The sequence below is a fragment of the Galdieria sulphuraria genome (genome assembly GCF_000341285.1).
Source record: "Galdieria sulphuraria unplaced genomic scaffold scaf_39, whole genome shotgun sequence".
NCBI classification, from domain to species: Eukaryota; Rhodophyta; class Bangiophyceae; order Galdieriales; family Galdieriaceae; genus Galdieria; species Galdieria sulphuraria.
The window spans coordinates 42,452-60,182 of NW_005178436.1; the positions used below are offsets into that span (position 1 = coordinate 42,452).

At 37.4% G+C, this 17,731-nt stretch overlaps 12 protein-coding genes across 14 annotated transcripts; 5 read left to right on the forward strand and 7 right to left on the reverse strand.

The window, feature by feature from the left end:
• Gasu_43160 (regulator of chromosome condensation) lies at positions 1-1,619 on the reverse strand. Its single transcript, XM_005704611.1, has 6 exons — positions 1,450-1,619; positions 1,323-1,389; positions 1,155-1,252; positions 988-1,096; positions 749-924; positions 1-700 (listed from the first exon to the last, which is right to left on the reverse strand). The coding sequence occupies exons 1-6, from the start codon at positions 1,594-1,596 to the stop codon at positions 23-25; spliced, it is 1,275 nt and encodes a 424-aa protein (XP_005704668.1). The 5' UTR covers positions 1,597-1,619; the 3' UTR covers positions 1-22.
• Positions 1,620-1,629: 10 nt separating this feature from the next.
• Positions 1,630-3,195, forward strand: Gasu_43170 (uncharacterized protein). Its single transcript, XM_005704612.1, has 2 exons — positions 1,630-3,102; positions 3,146-3,195. Exons 1-2 carry the CDS (start codon positions 1,652-1,654, stop codon positions 3,156-3,158), a joined length of 1,464 nt encoding a protein of 487 aa, XP_005704669.1. The 5' UTR covers positions 1,630-1,651; the 3' UTR covers positions 3,159-3,195.
• A 19-nt stretch (positions 3,196-3,214) lies between these two features.
• Gasu_43180 (uncharacterized protein) lies at positions 3,215-4,269 on the reverse strand. The gene is made up of 7 exons (XM_005704613.1): positions 4,169-4,269; positions 3,987-4,101; positions 3,843-3,883; positions 3,723-3,790; positions 3,615-3,673; positions 3,481-3,562; positions 3,215-3,419 (listed from the first exon to the last, which is right to left on the reverse strand). Exons 1-7 carry the CDS (start codon positions 4,233-4,235, stop codon positions 3,240-3,242), a joined length of 612 nt encoding a protein of 203 aa, XP_005704670.1. The 5' UTR covers positions 4,236-4,269; the 3' UTR covers positions 3,215-3,239.
• Positions 4,140-6,775, forward strand: Gasu_43190 (oligopeptidase B). 2 transcript variants are annotated; one of them, XM_005704614.1, is made up of 4 exons: positions 4,140-4,946; positions 4,996-5,312; positions 5,368-5,974; positions 6,025-6,730. In XM_005704614.1, exons 1-4 carry the CDS (start codon positions 4,319-4,321, stop codon positions 6,672-6,674), a joined length of 2,202 nt encoding a protein of 733 aa, XP_005704671.1. In that variant the 5' UTR covers positions 4,140-4,318; the 3' UTR covers positions 6,675-6,730. The 2 variants fall into 2 exon arrangements, with proteins under 2 accessions (XP_005704671.1, XP_005704672.1); XM_005704615.1 differs by having other exon boundaries at positions 4,330-4,946; positions 6,025-6,775.
• A 19-nt stretch (positions 6,776-6,794) lies between these two features.
• On the reverse strand, positions 6,795-8,229 carry Gasu_43200 (myb family transcription factor). Its single transcript, XM_005704616.1, has one exon. The coding sequence runs from the start codon at positions 8,211-8,213 to the stop codon at positions 6,819-6,821; it is 1,395 nt and encodes a 464-aa protein (XP_005704673.1). The 5' UTR covers positions 8,214-8,229; the 3' UTR covers positions 6,795-6,818.
• A 500-nt stretch (positions 8,230-8,729) lies between these two features.
• Positions 8,730-11,090, forward strand: Gasu_43210 (glyceraldehyde-3-phosphate dehydrogenase (NADP)). Its single transcript, XM_005704617.1, has 4 exons — positions 8,730-9,291; positions 9,349-9,662; positions 9,724-9,907; positions 9,961-11,090. The coding sequence occupies exons 2-4, from the start codon at positions 9,375-9,377 to the stop codon at positions 11,064-11,066; spliced, it is 1,578 nt and encodes a 525-aa protein (XP_005704674.1). The 5' UTR covers positions 8,730-9,291; positions 9,349-9,374; the 3' UTR covers positions 11,067-11,090.
• Positions 11,091-11,094: 4 nt separating this feature from the next.
• Gasu_43220 (peptide chain release factor RF-2) lies at positions 11,095-12,519 on the reverse strand. Its single transcript, XM_005704618.1, has 3 exons — positions 12,269-12,519; positions 11,571-12,212; positions 11,095-11,516 (listed from the first exon to the last, which is right to left on the reverse strand). Exons 1-3 carry the CDS (start codon positions 12,488-12,490, stop codon positions 11,121-11,123), a joined length of 1,260 nt encoding a protein of 419 aa, XP_005704675.1. The 5' UTR covers positions 12,491-12,519; the 3' UTR covers positions 11,095-11,120.
• Positions 12,520-12,534: 15 nt separating this feature from the next.
• Positions 12,535-13,099, reverse strand: Gasu_43230 (DNA-directed RNA polymerase III subunit C11). Its single transcript, XM_005704619.1, has 2 exons — positions 12,799-13,099; positions 12,535-12,747 (listed from the first exon to the last, which is right to left on the reverse strand). Exons 1-2 carry the CDS (start codon positions 12,979-12,981, stop codon positions 12,607-12,609), a joined length of 324 nt encoding a protein of 107 aa, XP_005704676.1. The 5' UTR covers positions 12,982-13,099; the 3' UTR covers positions 12,535-12,606.
• Gasu_43250 (TatD DNase family protein) lies at positions 12,975-14,679 on the reverse strand. 2 transcript variants are annotated; one of them, XM_005704621.1, is made up of 1 exon: positions 12,975-14,679. In XM_005704621.1, the coding sequence occupies exon 1, from the start codon at positions 14,585-14,587 to the stop codon at positions 13,622-13,624; it is 966 nt and encodes a 321-aa protein (XP_005704678.1). In that variant the 5' UTR covers positions 14,588-14,679; the 3' UTR covers positions 12,975-13,621. The 2 variants fall into 2 exon arrangements, with proteins under 2 accessions (XP_005704678.1, XP_005704679.1); XM_005704622.1 differs by having other exon boundaries at positions 13,595-14,679.
• On the forward strand, positions 13,110-13,590 carry Gasu_43240 (uncharacterized protein). Its single transcript, XM_005704620.1, has 2 exons — positions 13,110-13,439; positions 13,492-13,590. The coding sequence occupies exons 1-2, from the start codon at positions 13,204-13,206 to the stop codon at positions 13,502-13,504; spliced, it is 249 nt and encodes an 82-aa protein (XP_005704677.1). The 5' UTR covers positions 13,110-13,203; the 3' UTR covers positions 13,505-13,590.
• Positions 14,680-14,689: 10 nt separating the features above from the next.
• On the forward strand, positions 14,690-16,780 carry Gasu_43260 (pyruvate kinase). Its single transcript, XM_005704623.1, has 2 exons — positions 14,690-15,718; positions 15,769-16,780. The coding sequence occupies exons 1-2, from the start codon at positions 14,693-14,695 to the stop codon at positions 16,495-16,497; spliced, it is 1,755 nt and encodes a 584-aa protein (XP_005704680.1). The 5' UTR covers positions 14,690-14,692; the 3' UTR covers positions 16,498-16,780.
• A 14-nt stretch (positions 16,781-16,794) lies between these two features.
• On the reverse strand, positions 16,795-17,689 carry Gasu_43270 (uncharacterized protein). The gene is made up of 3 exons (XM_005704624.1): positions 16,984-17,689; positions 16,863-16,927; positions 16,795-16,831 (listed from the first exon to the last, which is right to left on the reverse strand). Exons 1-3 carry the CDS (start codon positions 17,670-17,672, stop codon positions 16,818-16,820), a joined length of 768 nt encoding a protein of 255 aa, XP_005704681.1. The 5' UTR covers positions 17,673-17,689; the 3' UTR covers positions 16,795-16,817.
• Between the last annotated feature and the right edge of the window lie 42 nt (positions 17,690-17,731).

Below are 17,731 nucleotides of genomic sequence, written 5' to 3' on the forward strand. Positions count from 1 at the left end.
AAAGAAGAATGCATTTTTCTTTCTATTCATCTTTGACTGCGATGGCATAATTAAATCCAGCATAGATTCGATCCACTTGAAGAGGTTCTCCTTGTTCATTTTGAATAGCAACTGGTTCCCATTTATCTTCTTCTTCTCCTGTTCCAAGTGCTCCGGCATGTCCACGTCCCCAACTGTACACATATCCTTCACTATCTACAGCCATAGAAAAGAACCATCCAGCTGCAATCCATTGTATAGGTTCTTTTGCCTGTTGTAATAGTTTCTCTACTATTCGAGGTTCTCCAGGAGAAGTACGTTGTTCTCCGACACCTAAACATCCAAAATGGTTAACACCCCAAGCCCAAACTTGACCTCCTTTTGTAAGTCCTAAAGTATGAGCTCCTCCAGAAACTATTTGTTTCCAAGGACCAGGAAGATGAAACAAGGCTTGAGGTTGTTCCCAATTGACTTCATTATCAGTTGCAAAACAGTGATATCGACCACAACCCCAACCAAAAGCTACACCTTCCTTATTGATAGCAAACGCATGTCCTGAACCACATGAAATATATTCCATTTGTTCCTTTTCTAACGCTCTTATCAAACGAGGACTCGTTTCCATATTTCTATGAGAATGAAATGGTTCCCATAAGAAAATTCCACCAGGTACTTCTCCATGTCCTAAATGTCCATCGTTTGCTGAACCAAAACTGTAGACCTAAATAGCTCTCATTATTCATCAATGTATTTAATCATTTATAAATACCTTGCCAGATTCCGACAAAGCTATAGAAAATCCATGTCCCGCTGCAACTTTGATGATTTTTTCCTCTTCTCTAGCCAAAGATTCTACTAGTTGAGGAGTTTCCATACGTCGACTAATGGTTCCTAATCCTAATTCTCCACGCTTTCCATAACCACATGAATAAAGATGGCCTTGTTCTAAGTCATATATGAGAAGACATAGTTGGATAATGAAAACAGTGTACTCATAGAGTTGCTTACCTGTGACAAACAAGGAATGTCTATCTCCCGCAGCACAAGTTATTACTTTTTCAGGTATGGAATCAATCAAAGTGATTCCTTCTACTTCTTTCAACGAACCTAAACCCAACTAGAGTAGGATAACTAGGTGAACGAAAAAATAATTGAAAACCCATTCTTTTACTCACCTGACCATATCTACCTACACCAGAAGAATACACTTGGCCTTGTTGAGTAACAAATAAAGTGAATCCTTGACCACAAGCGACATCTCGAATACTTTTATCTAGATATCAACGAGAGTGTATCCCATGAGAAAAGATATCACATATATATAAATACAAAACAGCAATTACTTTGTAAGGATGCGACTATTTTGGGTCGATATACAGAAGTAGCACCTGAAACGTGGTCTTCATATTCCTAAGTCCTGTTTGTCTATAGAATACGAAAACAAAAGTCTCAACTTGCTTTGCCAGCTACTTCACTAGGCAAATGACCAGTCCAACCACCGTCCGAGTTACCCCAAGCATATACAATACTTCTTCTTCCTTTTGACTTGTAAGAGTAACGATTATGATATATAAACCTTATGAATAGAATATTCTTCTTCCCATAATAAGAAAACATATCAATTGGATTTCTCTCTATTGGATTATTCTCCCTTATTATTCTTCTTTGCAAAATGAAAGGTTTTGTTACTCCTTTAAAGAAACGAAATGATTGGAGACAAAATAGTTTTATACCTGAAGAAATACGAAATTATGCAAAAAGTATTCAGTTGTTGGAAACTAATGACGGTTCCCCTTGTTTCTATTGTCCTGTTTGTAAGGTTACTGTAGAACCAACCAAAAGCTTTCTTCAGAAGCACGTGAGCGATGTTAAACACCGAAAGAAGACTCTTATCTATCATAGTGAAAATGAATTTACTCTAAAGGAACAACAAAAAGTCCTAAAGCCAACATCAGACACTAGGGAACTTGATGAACAGATGATGAATAGTCGAGAATACTACAAGTCTACTTCCTTCTCAGAAACTTTATCTACTTCTAGTCTACCCGTTTCTAGCCATACAACTCCTAATTTAAGTTCATTGTCCTATTCTACACAAACACTTGTTCAGTTACAAGAGAATGGTTACTGTTTTTATGGCGGTCATTATTGTTACCACCCAAAGACAGAAACTGACTTGGAAGAGGTTAGAATGGGTTCATCTATTATGCCAGTGTCTTTGAAAGATGTCTTGGTTGTTTCTAGACCTCTCAGTGGTTCAGAATATAATGAAAGCTTATCTACTTCAGAGTTAGTTGAACCCCCATGGCTATCATCAACTATCAAAGACAAATTTGGTTCTGAAAGTATTTATTATTGTTTATCGGAGGAACTAAAGTTATTTGAACATTATATAAGTTACAATTCATCAGATGTGAATCAAAGACGAGAAGTCATGTTATTTTTCAAAGACAAGTTGCACAACATATGGGAGGAGAGTTCAGTGAATGTATTGGATGATATGGCTATACAATATCATCTTCCTTTTGATTCCGTTTTGTTATCTTTGACAACTTCTCATTGGACCCATAATAGGGAAGAACTGTTACTACAAGAATTGGATAAAAATGATAATCATTGGCAATTTTGTAAAATACCGAGAGTTATTGAAAGACAAGGCATTGAAATGTTGTGGATAGTTGAACAAGTTGTTGGAGTTTCTATTCAAGTTTTAATATATGTAGGAAACAACCCTATTTCCTATATAGAAAGACCGCCTTATTTATCTGATATTTTGGAAGATACCGAGTTGCGTTGTATTCTGTTATGTATCAAATATATGATCTATTTACAACAAAATATTTGTCATTTTTCAGATATTTATGTTTCATGGCTATTATTACAAGACAAGAAAGTTTGTAGTTTTCTTTGGGGTTCTTCTTTTCAGCAGAATCATACTCGAGGATATATTATGATGCAATTGTTATATTTATTGGGTGAAGTATTGTCTCATGTGGCATTGGGTTATTCGGAAGATTGGAAGTTGTTGTCTTTATCAAAAGATGAAAAGTATTTGAGAGATACTTATGGAAATTTTGCAGCTATATGTAGACAAGCTTATCAATGGTTGACTCATTGGGATAAGTACAATTCACCACTTTGTCGAACTCTTCCTTGTAATGAAAAGTTGTTGTCACTGATAACCACTTGCAGAAGAAGAAATGGGTCGTCAACTCGTCAAGGTAATCATAATAACCAAGAAATGAAGATGTAATATTTTTTTATTTTATTGTGGCGTGTTGTGACCAATAACGAACAGATTGCATATATTGTTGGCGATCGATCGCTATTCCACTACCGCCTTGTGATAGACAAGCATTTCTCATGATAGTTATGGGTTGCATTGGAAGTTCATAGTCTTCATCTTGTGCTTTGATATTGACAATATACCATTCAGCTTGCTACATAACAAACAAATAAAGAAAGTTGAATAATGAAAAATATCGGTGGATTCCTTGTTACCTCGAGTGGCAAGTCGTCTCTTTCGCGTTGTGTTCGTTCCTTGATGACTTGTTGTCTATGATAGAGAACAATATCCAAATATCTAAGTGTAATCATAGGGCAATGAATAGGGAGTCAATATGAAAGCTACTTACTTGGCTATCCAAGTAGATACCTTATTTGAAGGAAAGAATCGAGTCAATACTGGAAGTTCCTAATATCGACAAGTTCGAAATAAAACCAAAAGGGAAGAATAGTCATACTTGTGGAGTTCTTGCTTCGTAGGCAGTTTTCAACAAGTGTTCGTTGGACTCCGTTATGGGAACAACTCCTTCATAGGAATAATAATCAAAATAACTCCAATCACTCTGGTTTACACTTACCAACCATAGCACCTACAGAAGTACGCGTACAAACCAAGCACCTACAAAACCAAGCATATCAAACTAGCAACGCACAAAACCGAAACAAATACAACTATCAACGACTTCAACAACACTATTCTATATATATATATAAACATACACTNTACTATATATATACAAACAAGACTCATACTTGCCTCGGTAGCTTTTTCACAAGTTTCATAATATTCGTTGATTTTGGAAACAAATTCTTGTTTAGGAATAGTAATTTTAGTTCCTGCAATATATATATATATATAACTATATTAGGATAGCCAAAGTGAAGTCAACACTTGTCCATTTACCAGCAAAGTCCGGTTGAAAGTGTCGATAAGCAAAAGGTTCCAAAGCAATTTTAGTAATCGTAGACATATTGGAACAATTCCGTGGCTGTCAACAACTTCTTTGTTCCAACAACTTGTGTTTATAGAGTGAGAGAATATCAAAGTTGAAAAATGAGCAGAATATTGAGAGTGAGTATGTCACTTGCAACTGCTTATATCGCAACAGAGTGGTTATGGAATAAACCCGTGCTCGCCGATCTTGCTGCCAAAATCGCACCACCAGTACCTACTAGGAGACCCTTTGCTATGGATGCTCATGGACAGGTCCGAATTGATGAGTTTTACTGGTTAAGAGATAATTCTAGAAGTGATAGAGAGATTATCGACCACTTGGAAAGGGAAAATGAATATGTCGACTCAACACTGGCTGATACGAAAGGACTACAACAAGTATTGTTTGAAGAAATGAAACAACGCATCAAACAGGATGACTATGCCAAGTTTCCTTATAGGAAAGGTCCCTATTATTATTATCAACGAATGGAGACAGGAAAACAATTTCCTATCTATTGTCGTAGAAGAGTGGTAGTAAATGATACCTCGTCCGTCTCTGTAGGTGATAAGATGGACGAGTCACAACCAGAAGAAATATTATTGGACGCCAATCAATTGGCAGCTGGCTATGAAAACTTTAGAGTAGGAGCTTTTGAAGTAAGTACAGATCACTCTTTGTTAGCCTATGCATATGATACGAGTGGAGCAGAAAGATATGTTATAAGGTTCAAAAACTTGAATGATGGTAAATAGACTTTATCTTGTGAAAGTTTTGTTTTGAAGAATATGTTTAGGCACTTTATTAGACGATATTATCAGGGAATGTTCAGGAGATATTGCTTGGGCCAATGATAATGAAACCTTATTTTATCTTACCAAAGATAGTTTAGATCGACCAGATCGATTATGGAGACATAGACTGAACCAATCTTCATTCGAAGATGCCACATTATATAGAGAACGTGACGATGCTTATTATTTATCTTTGCACAAGTCGCCCAGTGATCGTTTCATTTATTTGCATTGTCGTAGTGCAGAAACCAGTGAAGTCTCTGCTTTGGATGCCAATCGTCCCAATTCATCTTGGAAAGTGTTGCTTCCTCGTAAACAAGTAAGTGATATGAAATCCTTTTATATACAAACAGAAAGTTGATGAATAATACAAGGGAGTCGATTATGATGTTTGTGATAGAGAAAATTATTTTTATTACTTGACCAATGAAAATGCTCCGAATAGAAAGATATGCTTGGCCCCTTTATCTAATCCTGACCATCTTGAAGAACTTATCCCACATCATGAAAAACAAGAAAGGATAGTACTCGAAGACTTTCGTACTTTTGTGAATCATTTGGTAGTTTTACAACGTAGAAATGGATTACAGGAAGTGGCAATTTATACTTTTGACAAAAATCTTCTTTCATCTCCTCATCTTATTCATTTTCCTGAAGAAGCTTATAGTCTTTCTCATTTATCAGGAGAATATCACTCATCGGTGGCACGTATTGAATATAGTTCTTTGGCTTGTCCTAATTCAGTTTATGATATTGATTTGAATACTTATCAAATGGTATTGAAATGGAGACAAGGCATCCTCCATACTCGCTTACAGGATTATGTGACCAAACGATTATGGGCTCCTTCTCGAGATGGTGCCAATATACCCGTTTCTATCGTATATAAGAAAGATTTATTTCATCAAGATGGAACATCACCTTTATTATTGGAAGGTTATGGTGCCTATGAAATAAGCAATGATCCTGTATTCGATTCTGGTAAGTGAATGATATGTCTCATTCATGATCACCTAAAATGATGAGTATAGGTCTTTTGAGTCTGTTGGATCGAGGTGTTGTATTTGCTATTGCACATGTTCGAGGTGGAGGAGAATTAGGAAGAGAATGGTATGAACAAGGGAAATATCTAAATAAGAAGAATACCTTTACCGATTTTCTGGATGTTTGCAATTATTTGTTGGAACAAAAATATTCGAGTGCTGGTAAAGTAGCCATAAGTGGAAGGAGTGCAGGTGGATTGTTAATAGGCGCCACTTTAAATATGGCACCTGAAGACTTATTTTGTGGAGCCTTTGCAGGAGTTCCTTTTGTGGATGTCTTAACTACCATGTTGGATGATACTATTCCATTGACTATTAAGGAACGTGAAGAATGGGGAGATCCTCGTCAAAAAGAATATTATGATTACATTTTATCTTATTCACCTTATGATAATATTCAACATAAGAAATATCCTCCTATTTTGGTAACTGCTGGTTTACATGATCCTCGAGTAGGTTATTGGGAACCTGCAAAATGGGTATTGAAACTACGTGATTGTAAGAAAGATGATTATCCTGTGTTGCTGAAAGTGAACTTGGATGGTGGACACTTTTCTAAAAGTGGTCGATATGATCGTTTGTTAGAAGATGCACTTCAGTATGCTTTTCTATTACAATGTTGGGGAATCCATAAATAATAAGATATGCTCCGTTTTATACATCTTTGGATTGTTTCTTTCATGAATGAATGATTATATAAGCCTCCTTTTTTCCACATAATATATATATATATATATATATATATATATAAAGAGAGAAAGAGAAAAAAAATATTCCAACTTCTATTCTTGATTCCATTCCACCCAATCCTGAAGAGCCACTGATAATAAATGTGACATTTGTGTCGAAGGTTGTGACGTTGGGTTAACTTCACAACACTTGTTTTCACATGAATGAGGAGAAGAGCTATTGGAACGAGGATCTGAAGAATTCTGCGAACCATCACAATTTTGACGCACTTCCACATCTGAACAAGGTTCATCATTTGAATGTATTGATATTTCCTGGTCAACCTTTTGAAAAAGCTTATTTGTTGTCGTGAGTTTCCCATCACAATTGGACTCTACTAATGATGATGAACTTGGATGATAAGGAAAACTAGCCATACTTGGCATACCACCATTCCATTTCATACCATCATAGTGAGGATTACTATTTAGATATGGATAAACTGGTACAAGACACCAACCAGATGTAGAAGGTATCCAAACAGCTGTGGGATACATATTCAAAGGAATGATTGCATTAGAATGATGATGAGTCTCTTGTTCCATCCCATTATTTTGTTTGTTATATGTTGTAGCTTGTGGCATTACCTGAAATGAAGTATCCATTGTAGGGTTAAATATTGCACATGATGAATATCCATTGACCGAAGAATATAGAGGTTGATGAACATATGAATGAAACCTAGTAGTAGAGTTATCATTGGAAGAGTTGTCTTGTTTTCTCCACTTGAAATGATTGGCCAACTTTATCTCTGAAGAGTTGTTGGGAGGTCCAGGACCTTGTGGAAGTACTCTGTTATTCTCAACCTCGTTATTCGAAGATGATAACAACAACAATGAATCATCAAAATTTTCATTCTTAGATATTCCATCTTGTAAGGAAGAGGAATAAATACATTTTTCTTCTTCTCTTTGTTGTTGTTGTTGTTTAGTATGAGAATATTTTCGTTTGGGTCTCGGAGGTGGTACATATTCTCCCGTTTGATATTTTTGAACTTTGTGAAAATACTTTTGTGCATGCGATCGAATTTGTAATACATTCTTTGTTGCGACATATTTCTCAATTTGTTTCCAATCTCTATGATACAAATGGACAGCTTCCACGAATCGTTGATGTTCTTCTGTAGTCCATACTTCTCGTGGTTTTTTCATAACATAAGGTTTTCGACGTCTATTGTTATCTCGCTGAGTCTCTTCATCCACGGAATGCATACTTTCCACTGCTGACGATATCATTTCTCCTTCACTTGTACATTGCAGTGCCTCATAAGGATAACAGTTGGGGTTGAATGAGTTGTTGTTTTCGCCTTTTGATGAACGAGAAGAAGTTGTTGTTTGATTCGGTTGTTGACCAATGAGGGTTGTTGTGCTGTCCAGCTTTCTATCGTCCGATGAGTTGGAACGGACATATTTCGGAGTTTCTATGGTAGAATAGGAAAACATATTCATATTCCAACGAGTCAACTCGATATACTTTTTGGAAAATAAATGTCTTTCCAATGCTATGTTGTTATCAAAGAGTGGGATGGAGGCGGTTTCACACCAATCCCCTTTTCTTCAACAAACGAAAACCTCACTATAATATATTCAACGACAGAATATTTCTTCAATATATATATATTGTGTGTGTATGTGCGTGTGCGTACTGCTGAATGCCACAACAATACTATTATTCAATACAGCGCCCACAATCACACGACATGCAAGAACAAACCAGTTACAAGTTGTTGTAACAGCAACTTTTTAGGGTGAACGACCAATTGTTACTCTTCCCAAATACAAGATAACCAACACACACAAACAGCACTCAAAAGAGCCACCAAAACCAACAAATACAAAATGAGTATCACCGGACAAATCCGCCTCCTTCCAAAGAACTTTGGAAATTTCGAATAGAAACTCCTGATGATGGAATGAATGGCTAAAGTGACAAAAGGATATTATAAGAGACTTGGACATAAGTTATCGACTTTGGGAACAAGTTTTATTAGGGTCGTTGAAATATTTATAACTATCAAGTACCATAACGTTGTTGTTAGTTTTGCAACTAAGAATAGCTTTTGTGGCAAGTGGGCTATTTCGTTCCTTTTCTAAACAAAAGCAAGGCTTATCAAGGTCTGTTATATATACGATTACCTTGTAGAGATTTGAAATGGTCTAAGAATATAACAGGCACAAAGGGTTTTTCACATCTGTTGGTAGGAATTGAGAAATTTCTTCCTCCTTCGCCGGCCATTTTCTTCATATTTTATGTAGAAATGCCATTTTCATCAGGTCATTTTTTGACATTTTCACATTTTCCATTCAACTCGCAATCATGACTTTTGTAACACCTACAATCAACTTGCAACTTGCAGTTCATCCAAAGAAGGATTGCAACATTTTCTCTTCATCATTTCTAGGTTATTTCACAAGCAATAGACCAATACCAACATTTGTTCGTTGCTCTGTTCAAAACCAAATGATATCTGGAAGAAGCAACCCAAAAAACATGCCTGTTATGAAACCAGTACAAAAATACGCAAAGGTAAACATTCAATTTCTGTACATGATATCAAATAATCTCTATGATATGGTGTCCTAGAAACTAGCACTGATGATGGTATACTCATGACTAAAACAACCAAGGGGACCCAACCTACATTAGCTACTCTTTCCAAAATGGAAAAAGACAATGTCTTCTTCTACCTCTTGAATGGAGAATGGAGTAAGCACTGCTTGGATATTATCATTGTCTTGTTGACGATAGAACTCATCTTTTTGGTGTGTATAGGAACAAGCAGTACTGGAAAAGTATGCAAAGAACATTCACCTTGTAATGGGACAGAAATATACACTTACCAGTCTTGTTCGAGTGAAGATGCCAACCAAGCTTTTCATGCTGCAGCTGCTTCCCAAGTAAGTCGTCTTGAGATGTGTCTTTTCCACAAGTGATAACATCAGTGACTGATTTCTATAGGTTATGTGGGCAAAAACACCGCTGTGGAAGAGAGCAGAATACCTAAAACAAGCAGCTATTATACTTCGTTCACACCAAGATGAGATTGCCAACTCTTTAATGAATGAAATAGCCAAAAATCGTAAAAATGCGATTTCAGAAGTAGTAAGAACAGCAGACTTGATAGAATATGTAGCTGAAGAAGGTATATATACGCATGGATTACAATATCGATTTTCATAGAATAACGACGGTTAGGTATGCGACTAAGTGGAAAACTGATGTACCCCGATTCCTTTCCAGGACAAAAACGAAATCAGCTTTGCCTTATACATCGAGTCCCTTTAGGAGTTGTGTTATGTATTCCTCCATTCAACTATCCAGTGAACTTGTGTGCTTCCAAAGTTGCTCCAGCATTGATGATGGGAAATAGTGTAGTTATCAAAACTCCTAGTCATGGAGTCATATCTTGTTTGTATCTTGCAGCAGCATTTCATTTGGCTGGTATACCTCGTGGAGTTGTCAATGTACTTACAGGAAAAGGATCAGAAATAGGTGACTATTTGGTAACTCACCCTTTGGTGAATGCTATTTCTCTTACGGGAGGTACTCATACGGGTCTATCAGTTTCCAAAAAGGCTGGAATGATTCCTTTACAAATGGAACTAGGAGGAAAAGATGCAGCCATTGTAGTTTGTGATGCAGATTTACAACAATCCATTTCTTCTATTGCTTCCGGTGCATTTTCTTATAATGGCCAGAGATGTACTGCAGTGAAGATTGTGTATGTTGTAAAACAAGTAGCAGATGCTCTGGTAGATGGATTGAAAGAACAAGTGGAAAAGTTATCGGTGGGATCTCCACAAGATAATGCCGATATAACACCAGTGGTTCATCATTCCTCTGCAGATTATATCGAAAAATTGGTTCAAGATGCCATTCAAAAGGGAGCCAAACAAGTAACTCCCTTTAAGAGAAAAGATAATCTTATATGGCCAACTATATTGGATCATGTTGACAAGAATATGCGAGTAGCTTGGGAAGAACCTTTTGGACCGTTATTGCCCATCGTTCGAGTCGACTCGGAAGTACAAGCAATAGAAATGGTCAATAAGAGTCCCATGGGATTACAGGCATCCATTTTCTCAAGGAATATGGAAAATGCTATGTTTCTAGCAGACTTCCTCAAGACTGGAACCATTCATCTTAATGGACAACCAGCACGTGGTCCTGATCATTTTCCATTTCAAGGTTGGAAAGATTCCGGTATCGGCTCTCAAGGAGTTTTATATAGTTTAGAAGCGATGAGTAAAATCAAAAGTATAGTAATTCATTTTGCTAAAGAGACATATACTTGCAATTAGAAACAAGGATTATGTCTTCCTTTTGGGAATTCCCTACCTTTATAAACATCATTCTTATGTACTCTGTTGTTGTCTCTTAGATGCATTCCATCGTAGAAAGGCATGAATAAAGTCATCCAAGTCTCCATCCAATACAGACTCCACATCTCCCTTTTCTACATTGGTTCGAAGGTCCTTGACAACTTTGTAAGGATGAAAAACATAGTTTCTTATCTGGTTGCCCCATTCAGCTTCTACCACATCTCCTCTTACTTCATTTCGAACTCTTTCCATTCGCTCCTTTTCAAGTAATAACAATTTGGAACGTAACAGTTGCATGGCAATTTGTTTGTTTTGGTATTGACTTCTTTCTTTTGCACTTCTTACTTGGATACCTGATGGAATATGATGTATACGAACAGCTGTTTCTACTTTGTTCACATTTTGTCCACCTTTACCACCAGCACGCATCTACAACACTATCCATTCATCATAATCATAAAATGAACCTAAATTGTAACGTACTGTTGTTACTACCAAGTCTTCAGGTGGAATAATAAGTGTTTCCAATTCTTCTTCTTGTAACAAAGGTATAACGTCCACACCAGCAAAACTTGTTTGTCGTTTGTTGTTCGCATTAAAAGGTGAGAGACGAACCAATCGATGAGCACCTTTTTCTCCTTGAAGATAGCCATAAGCATATTCATTCTGTATCTGTAGATAAGCAGACTTTACTCCTGCTTCTTCTCCATCTGCGATATCCACTACAGTAAACGAAAAATCTTGTCTTTCACACCATCTCGTATACATTCGGAGCAGTAAAGAAGCCCAATCTTGAGCATCTGTTCCACCTGCACCAGCTGTAATAGTTAACATTGCTGCATTGACATCATATCTACCGGAAAACAAGTGTTGCGTCTCCCAGCGGTTCAACTCTTTTTTCAGTTGTACAATATGTTGAGTGGCTTCTTCCAGTAAAGAACTATCAGGTTCTCCTTCAGTGGACTGCAACTGTAAATAGGCTTGCAAATCCTGCAAACGCTGTTCCCAACTGCTGAATTTTTCTAGTTTATAGCGTTTGGAAGACAAATCCTTCAAGACTTTTTCCGCTTGCGTCTTGTTCTCCCAGAAGCTGGCATCGTTGGTTTCCAGTTGAAGTAATTCTATCTAAAACCACAAAAATCCATTTTCCAGAAACTTAAGTATAGCCCAGATGCACTAACCTCTTTCCTCAGTCGGTCCATAGCTATCGACTTGAAAACATCATCGACTCGTTCTCTCAAGTAAGAAAACTCTCGTTGAATATCTAATTGAGAATACACAGTATGATACTTCTTGTAGTAAAACTGACAAAAAGAGGTTTGCGTTGTTCGCTGTTTGACAAAGTCGTAAGACTGTCGACGGTGTTTCCATCCACACAACGCTATCACAAAAGCAATGGCCATTTTTGTATAAGATACGAAATGGTTATTTCAACTCTTGTTATCGTAATCAATCTATTTCATATTAGAATTTTACGAGTTGTAGTGATACATAACTCCACAAGTATATGTTCCAGTATTCAATTTTCTTTCCACTGATGTCCACAATGAACACAGCGATAGAACGTTGACATAGGTTCGTCTGCCGAACGCGTTTGCATTTGAAAGAAATAAGCCTTTCCATGAGAACAACGTGGACACAAGGTATCTGTTTGGTCGGCCTAAAATAGCTTCAATCGAATCGTTGCTATTGAACGAAGGGATTTACATACCAACTCCCATTGTTTATCACCACCCAATATATCAGCTTCCTGCTTTTTCTGTAAACCAAATACCTTTCTTTCCATCTTTCCTTCTACTTGGTAATAAAAAGGACACGTTCTGCATATAAAACGAAACGAGTCCTGTTGTCTTTCCAACATCAAAAGGTTATGACACCATCGACAAAATAACATTGATTCACCTTATTCCAATGCCACCACCACCGGGACGACAAGGTATTCAAGTTCACAAGTTATTAAAGAGACAAGGAGACCAAGTCCAACGTTTCCAAACTATTTTAAACAAAAAGCAACAGAAGAAAAATAGAGACCGTCGCAGAGTCAAAGAATATAAAAAATGGTTGGCTCAGTTGGAGAAGAAAGGTGAATTGCAACAATACAGTATAAAAGGCTGGTATGGTGAAGAAACTACGTCACTGGAACAAGATAAGAAAGAGGAACCAAAAGCTTGTCAAAGACAACAAGTACAGAACTTCGAACAAGAAACACTTTTATCAAGCAAAAAAACTTGTGATGAGGGCGCAACTGTTTCACAACAATACACCGCAACGCCTGTTATGGAATCGTTTCAACAGGTACTCGAGTCTCGAAAGAAAGAAAAAATGGTTCATCTACAGAAACGTAAGAACAAGGTAGGTGTAAGATATATTTTTGGAAACAATTTCACTAAAATATTATCTGCAGCATAGAAAATTAACTTTGCGAACTCGTAAAGGACAGCCCATTATGAAATATCAAATGGCAAATGTTATAGAAAAGCTAAATTGTCAAAAGTGAAAAAAATGCTATCAAAAATGGCGCGCAATGGTTTCATTTACGAATGGTTTCGAATTGTCTCGAAAAGTGAGTCATAAATGCCGTTGGCGGATTCTTCAGGAAAGAATATTTTCATAGTATTATGGAAGGCTTGTTTGGCTACTTGTTCTATGGAGACTTCATGAAGTTTGGAAACAATTTCTGCAACTTGTCGAATATGACATGGCTCAGTCCTTCCTTTGACACAACTTCCAGTTTCATATTTCTTGTGTGATACAGTTTTCCAATGACTTTGTATCCAATGATAACCAGCATGCGTTTTTCTTATTTCACAATAAGGACAATCGGTTTCTAAGACTAAGCGCTCGAGAGGCACCTTTTGAACGACAGATAGATTTTCTTCGGTTTTAAGAGAACAGCCGTTTATGCCTACATAAAGGTTTAAGTCTAGTAGCTGCTTCAGTTCATCTTTGTTTCCTGTAAACGAATGTACAACTCCGTTTTCGAACCTGTCGCGATGTTTCTGAACTATCTTGACAAAGTCTCCACCTGTGTTGCGATTATGAAAAAGTATTGGAAGCTTTAGTTGTTCTGCTAGTAGAAAATGATATTCAAATCCTATCTGCTGTCGACCTTTATCACAAAACGTCGTTCGATCATAGTCAAGTCCACATTCCCCAACAGCAACTACCTTTCCTTTGGCAGAGGACGCTATATCAACAAGGTTCTGTATCTGTTTCATATTGCTGACACTCTGTGCATCCCCAAAAACGTCACATCTTGTTGGGTGAATACCTACAGTACTAAAGAGACTCGGTGACTCACTTATCAACTCAACTGCTTCTCTTGCCATCTCTACAGAGCCTGCGGTTATCAAAATACGAAACACACCTGCTTCTCTAGCTCTGTCCAATACAGTAGACAAATCTGGTACATGTCTCTCTACTTGGTTATATATTCCTTGAAACATAGGATCTGTCAAGTTGGCTGCAACATCGATGAACGCTAACATTCTGGACTGCATTCACCAACAACAGTTGAAAAGTATTTCCAAGTTTTCTAGTAATGAAATCCCATTTCTTTTTCAGACGAATATTTTGAAAACTCCCGTTAGCAATCAACCCAACCGATGTGGTCACCCAGGATGGAGAAGCATTCGTCGTCTATTTGCTTTGTACCATTTGTGCTCTATAGTTCATATCATAAGAAAGCCTCACGATTCTCAGTAAATAGCTTGACAAGTAGCAAGAGTACCTTTTATGGAGCTTATTCTGGTTGCCGCTCTTTCAACAGGTCTATTTCGTCGTCTTCCACTGATACCGATCGTTACAGACAATCGACTATAGGGATATTTGCTACACAGCTGGTAAATGGCGTACTTGAAGAAGAACTAAACCAATTGTCCAAGTTGGCAGAGTACAAGGAACTCTTAGCTAATACGAAGCACCCTTCCAAAGTGGTTTGCACCATTGGCCCAAAGACTTGTTCTTTCGAGATGATAAAAAAGTTGGCTGAGCACGGTATGAATGTTTTGCGAATGAATATGTCACATGGTACCCATGAGTGGCATCAACAGGTGATCAATCATGTCAAACAGTTGAACAAAGAGTCTGGATGGAATATTGGAATTTTGTTAGATACCAAAGGCCCTGAAGTTCGTTCTGGTGACCTCAAAGAACCAGTTTATGTAGAAAAAGGCACTCGATTCACGTTTACTATTCGTAGACAAGTCGATTATGAACCTTTTACCACCGATGTGAATTATGATGATTTTGTATCCGATATTCGTCCTGGAGATGTGTTATTAGTAGATGGTGGAATCTGTTCGTTTCTTGTGAAGCAAGTAACAGATGTGGATGTGATCACGGAATGTTTAGAAAGTGGGATATTAACGAGTCGCCGACATCTCAATGTAAGAGGAAAGACCGCTTCACTACCAGCTATTACGGAAAAAGATTGGTTAGATATCGACTTTGGGATTCGAAACGATGTAGATTTCATTGCTCTTTCTTTTGTGAAACATGAAGATGATGTACAACATTTGAAGAAATATTTATTAGAGCATGGTTCATCTGCTTTGGTTATTTCCAAGATTGAGTCAGCAGCCGCAGTGCAAAGACTGGAGCCCATTTTGAAAGCATCCGATGGTGCAATGGTAATTACTTTTTTTTAATGACGCACTGAAGAAACTGACACACTTGATAGGTAGCTCGTGGCGACTTGGGAGCTGAAATTCCTGTTGAAGATGTTCCTCTTGTACAAGAAGAAATTGTTCGAATTAATCGAAGACTACAAAAACCAACCATTGTTGCTACTCATATGTTGGAATCTATGATATCTTTTCCCAGTCCAACACGAGCAGAAGTGACGGATGTTTCAGAAGCAGTTCGTCAAGGAGCCGATGCAACCATGTTGAGTGGTGAAACGGCCAATGGTTCGTTTCCTTTGGAAGCTGTGAATACTATGTGCACTATTGCACGAAGTGTTTGGACACTTCCTTATGAATATGAACGATATCCATCATTATTTAGTAGTCAGGATTCTTCTTCCCTCGTTGACTCCTCTATAGCTGCGTTGTGTTCATCTGCAGCATTCTTAGCTAATCATTTGAGTGCTCGTGCTCTTGTCGTATTTACTAAGACTGGAAAGATTGCTTGTTCTGTTTCTGCTGCTCGTCCCAATTGTCCTGTATTGGCATTTACACCTGATGAAGGATTGAAGCGAAGACTATCATTGTATTGGGGAGTTGAAGCATATCAAATAGCGTTTTCAAACCATCCAGAAGAAACAGTTTCTGCTGCTTTAAAGAAGATGACACAACGTAATATGGCCAAATGTGGAGACTTGATAGTTATACTCAGTGATATGTTGGTATCCAATGGCACCTTTGTCAATTCCGTTCAAGTTCGTCGATGGATGGAAGGAACAAGTTGATGCTTTCTATTTCCAATGTTACATAGAATTGGTGTGGAGCGTATCTTTATTTTTGTGTTTTGATTTGCTTTTTACTTGTTGAACACAAGGAGGCAAAAACGTTTCCGTGGTTTGTGAATGATCTTCTTCATCAGTCGTTTCCTCGTTGGAACAATATCCTAATATAGTTAATAACAAGGAAACATTCTGATATATGTTTTTCCTATCAAGTTGGTCAGCCCAAGGTAATAACACTTTTGCATCTTTCAATAAAGAGTCTATGAATTCTTTGTATCGTTGTCGAATACTCTGTTCTGTACTCGATAAATGCTTCGACATATCTATCCACAATTGTCTACGTCTTTCTTGGTTGAGCAAACCACAACAAGTTGCTGCCAATGTCGATGCAGCAATGACAATATGAATAGGTTTTCTTCCAGTAAGCAACCATCTTTTTAAGTAATTGTCCACATAAGAATGGAGAATATGATGAAATAAGCAACATACCTTTGTTCAGCATACCACAATAGATTACAACTCAAGTGATACAAATTACCCAATGAACAAGACCGCTGCTTTTCTGAGTCGGGAAATAAACAAGTCAACAGAATATGACAAACACGCCATAACAGTGCAAAAGGGTCTCCAGGTGGAATGGCCAACTCCAACTCAGCTACCAACTGCTGATAAACTCTACCCGTTTCGCTTACCATACAACGGGCGGCTATTGAACAATCCGTCATATTCACTGCTTTGAAGTGCATTCGAGCAACAATATAGACACAAGCTGCACACGAGGCTGACAACCAATGCTTATGACAGGGCCATACAAGTAGAGCTGTCCTAGTAACGAGGGAATCCAAAGGAGTCAATAAACCACCATCTAGAGCTAGTTTTCCAACAATTTCTTTGCACTTGTTGAATAACATCCTTGTTGCTCTTTCTTGACGAGTGGTAGAATCCTTATAGAAAGAATAAGAACACTGAAAAGATGGAGAGGAACGTCCTATAAAGGACGACCCACGTGTCTCTCTTTCTTGTCCTAATTGCAACAAACTCGATTCTTCTTCAAAAGCTAAACCACAGTTGGAACAAACAATAGTACCGTGGTTGAAAACACAAGGACTTTGACACTCTTTACAGGATATTCTTTCCAAGTCGACCCATAAAGGTGGCTCAGGGTTCATTTCTTGCATCGGAATAAGAAAATCATTCTATTTATAGCTTTCATTTACACTAAAAGATATATCGATAT

Excerpts from the sequence above, each read along its gene's own strand:
- Gasu_43170 (XM_005704612.1), top strand. The coding sequence starts at position 1,652 with ATGAAAGGTTTTGTTACTCCTTTAAAGAAACGAAATGATTGGAGACAA.
- Gasu_43160 (XM_005704611.1), bottom strand. The coding sequence starts at position 1,596 with ATGTTTTCTTATTATGGGAAGAAGAATATTCTATTCATAAGGTTTATA. Across the intron at positions 1,097-1,154 it reads GTGTAGGTAGATATGGTCAG|TTGGGTTTAGGTTCGTTGAA; the intron begins GTGAGTAAAAGA and ends ATCCTACTCTAG. Across the intron at positions 925-987 it reads ACATTCCTTGTTTGTCACAG|AACAAGGCCATCTTTATTCA; the intron begins GTAAGCAACTCT and ends TATATGACTTAG.
- Gasu_43240 (XM_005704620.1), top strand. The coding sequence starts at position 13,204 with ATGGTGAAGAAACTACGTCACTGGAACAAGATAAGAAAGAGGAACCAA.
- Gasu_43190 (XM_005704614.1), top strand. The coding sequence starts at position 4,319 with ATGAGCAGAATATTGAGAGTGAGTATGTCACTTGCAACTGCTTATATC. Across the intron at positions 4,947-4,995 it reads GTTCAAAAACTTGAATGATG|GCACTTTATTAGACGATATT; the intron begins GTAAATAGACTT and ends GAATATGTTTAG. Across the intron at positions 5,313-5,367 it reads TGTTGCTTCCTCGTAAACAA|GGAGTCGATTATGATGTTTG; the intron begins GTAAGTGATATG and ends GAATAATACAAG.
- Gasu_43260 (XM_005704623.1), top strand. The coding sequence starts at position 14,693 with ATGTGGTCACCCAGGATGGAGAAGCATTCGTCGTCTATTTGCTTTGTA. Across the intron at positions 15,719-15,768 it reads AAGCATCCGATGGTGCAATG|GTAGCTCGTGGCGACTTGGG; the intron begins GTAATTACTTTT and ends CACACTTGATAG.
- Gasu_43210 (XM_005704617.1), top strand. The coding sequence starts at position 9,375 with ATGACTAAAACAACCAAGGGGACCCAACCTACATTAGCTACTCTTTCC. Across the intron at positions 9,663-9,723 it reads ATGCTGCAGCTGCTTCCCAA|GTTATGTGGGCAAAAACACC; the intron begins GTAAGTCGTCTT and ends TGATTTCTATAG. Across the intron at positions 9,908-9,960 it reads AGAATATGTAGCTGAAGAAG|GTATGCGACTAAGTGGAAAA; the intron begins GTATATATACGC and ends AACGACGGTTAG.
- Gasu_43250 (XM_005704621.1), bottom strand. The coding sequence starts at position 14,587 with ATGCAGTCCAGAATGTTAGCGTTCATCGATGTTGCAGCCAACTTGACA.
- Gasu_43220 (XM_005704618.1), bottom strand. The coding sequence starts at position 12,490 with ATGGCCATTGCTTTTGTGATAGCGTTGTGTGGATGGAAACACCGTCGA. Across the intron at positions 12,213-12,268 it reads TGGACCGACTGAGGAAAGAG|ATAGAATTACTTCAACTGGA; the intron begins GTTAGTGCATCT and ends TTGTGGTTTTAG. Across the intron at positions 11,517-11,570 it reads AAGACTTGGTAGTAACAACA|ATGCGTGCTGGTGGTAAAGG; the intron begins GTACGTTACAAT and ends ATAGTGTTGTAG.
- Gasu_43200 (XM_005704616.1), bottom strand. The coding sequence starts at position 8,213 with ATGAATATGTTTTCCTATTCTACCATAGAAACTCCGAAATATGTCCGT.
- Gasu_43270 (XM_005704624.1), bottom strand. The coding sequence starts at position 17,672 with ATGCAAGAAATGAACCCTGAGCCACCTTTATGGGTCGACTTGGAAAGA. Across the intron at positions 16,928-16,983 it reads TTGTGGTATGCTGAACAAAG|ATGGTTGCTTACTGGAAGAA; the intron begins GTATGTTGCTTA and ends TTACTTAAAAAG.
- Gasu_43230 (XM_005704619.1), bottom strand. The coding sequence starts at position 12,981 with ATGTTATTTTGTCGATGGTGTCATAACCTTTTGATGTTGGAAAGACAA. Across the intron at positions 12,748-12,798 it reads GTGATAAACAATGGGAGTTG|GCCGACCAAACAGATACCTT; the intron begins GTATGTAAATCC and ends AAGCTATTTTAG.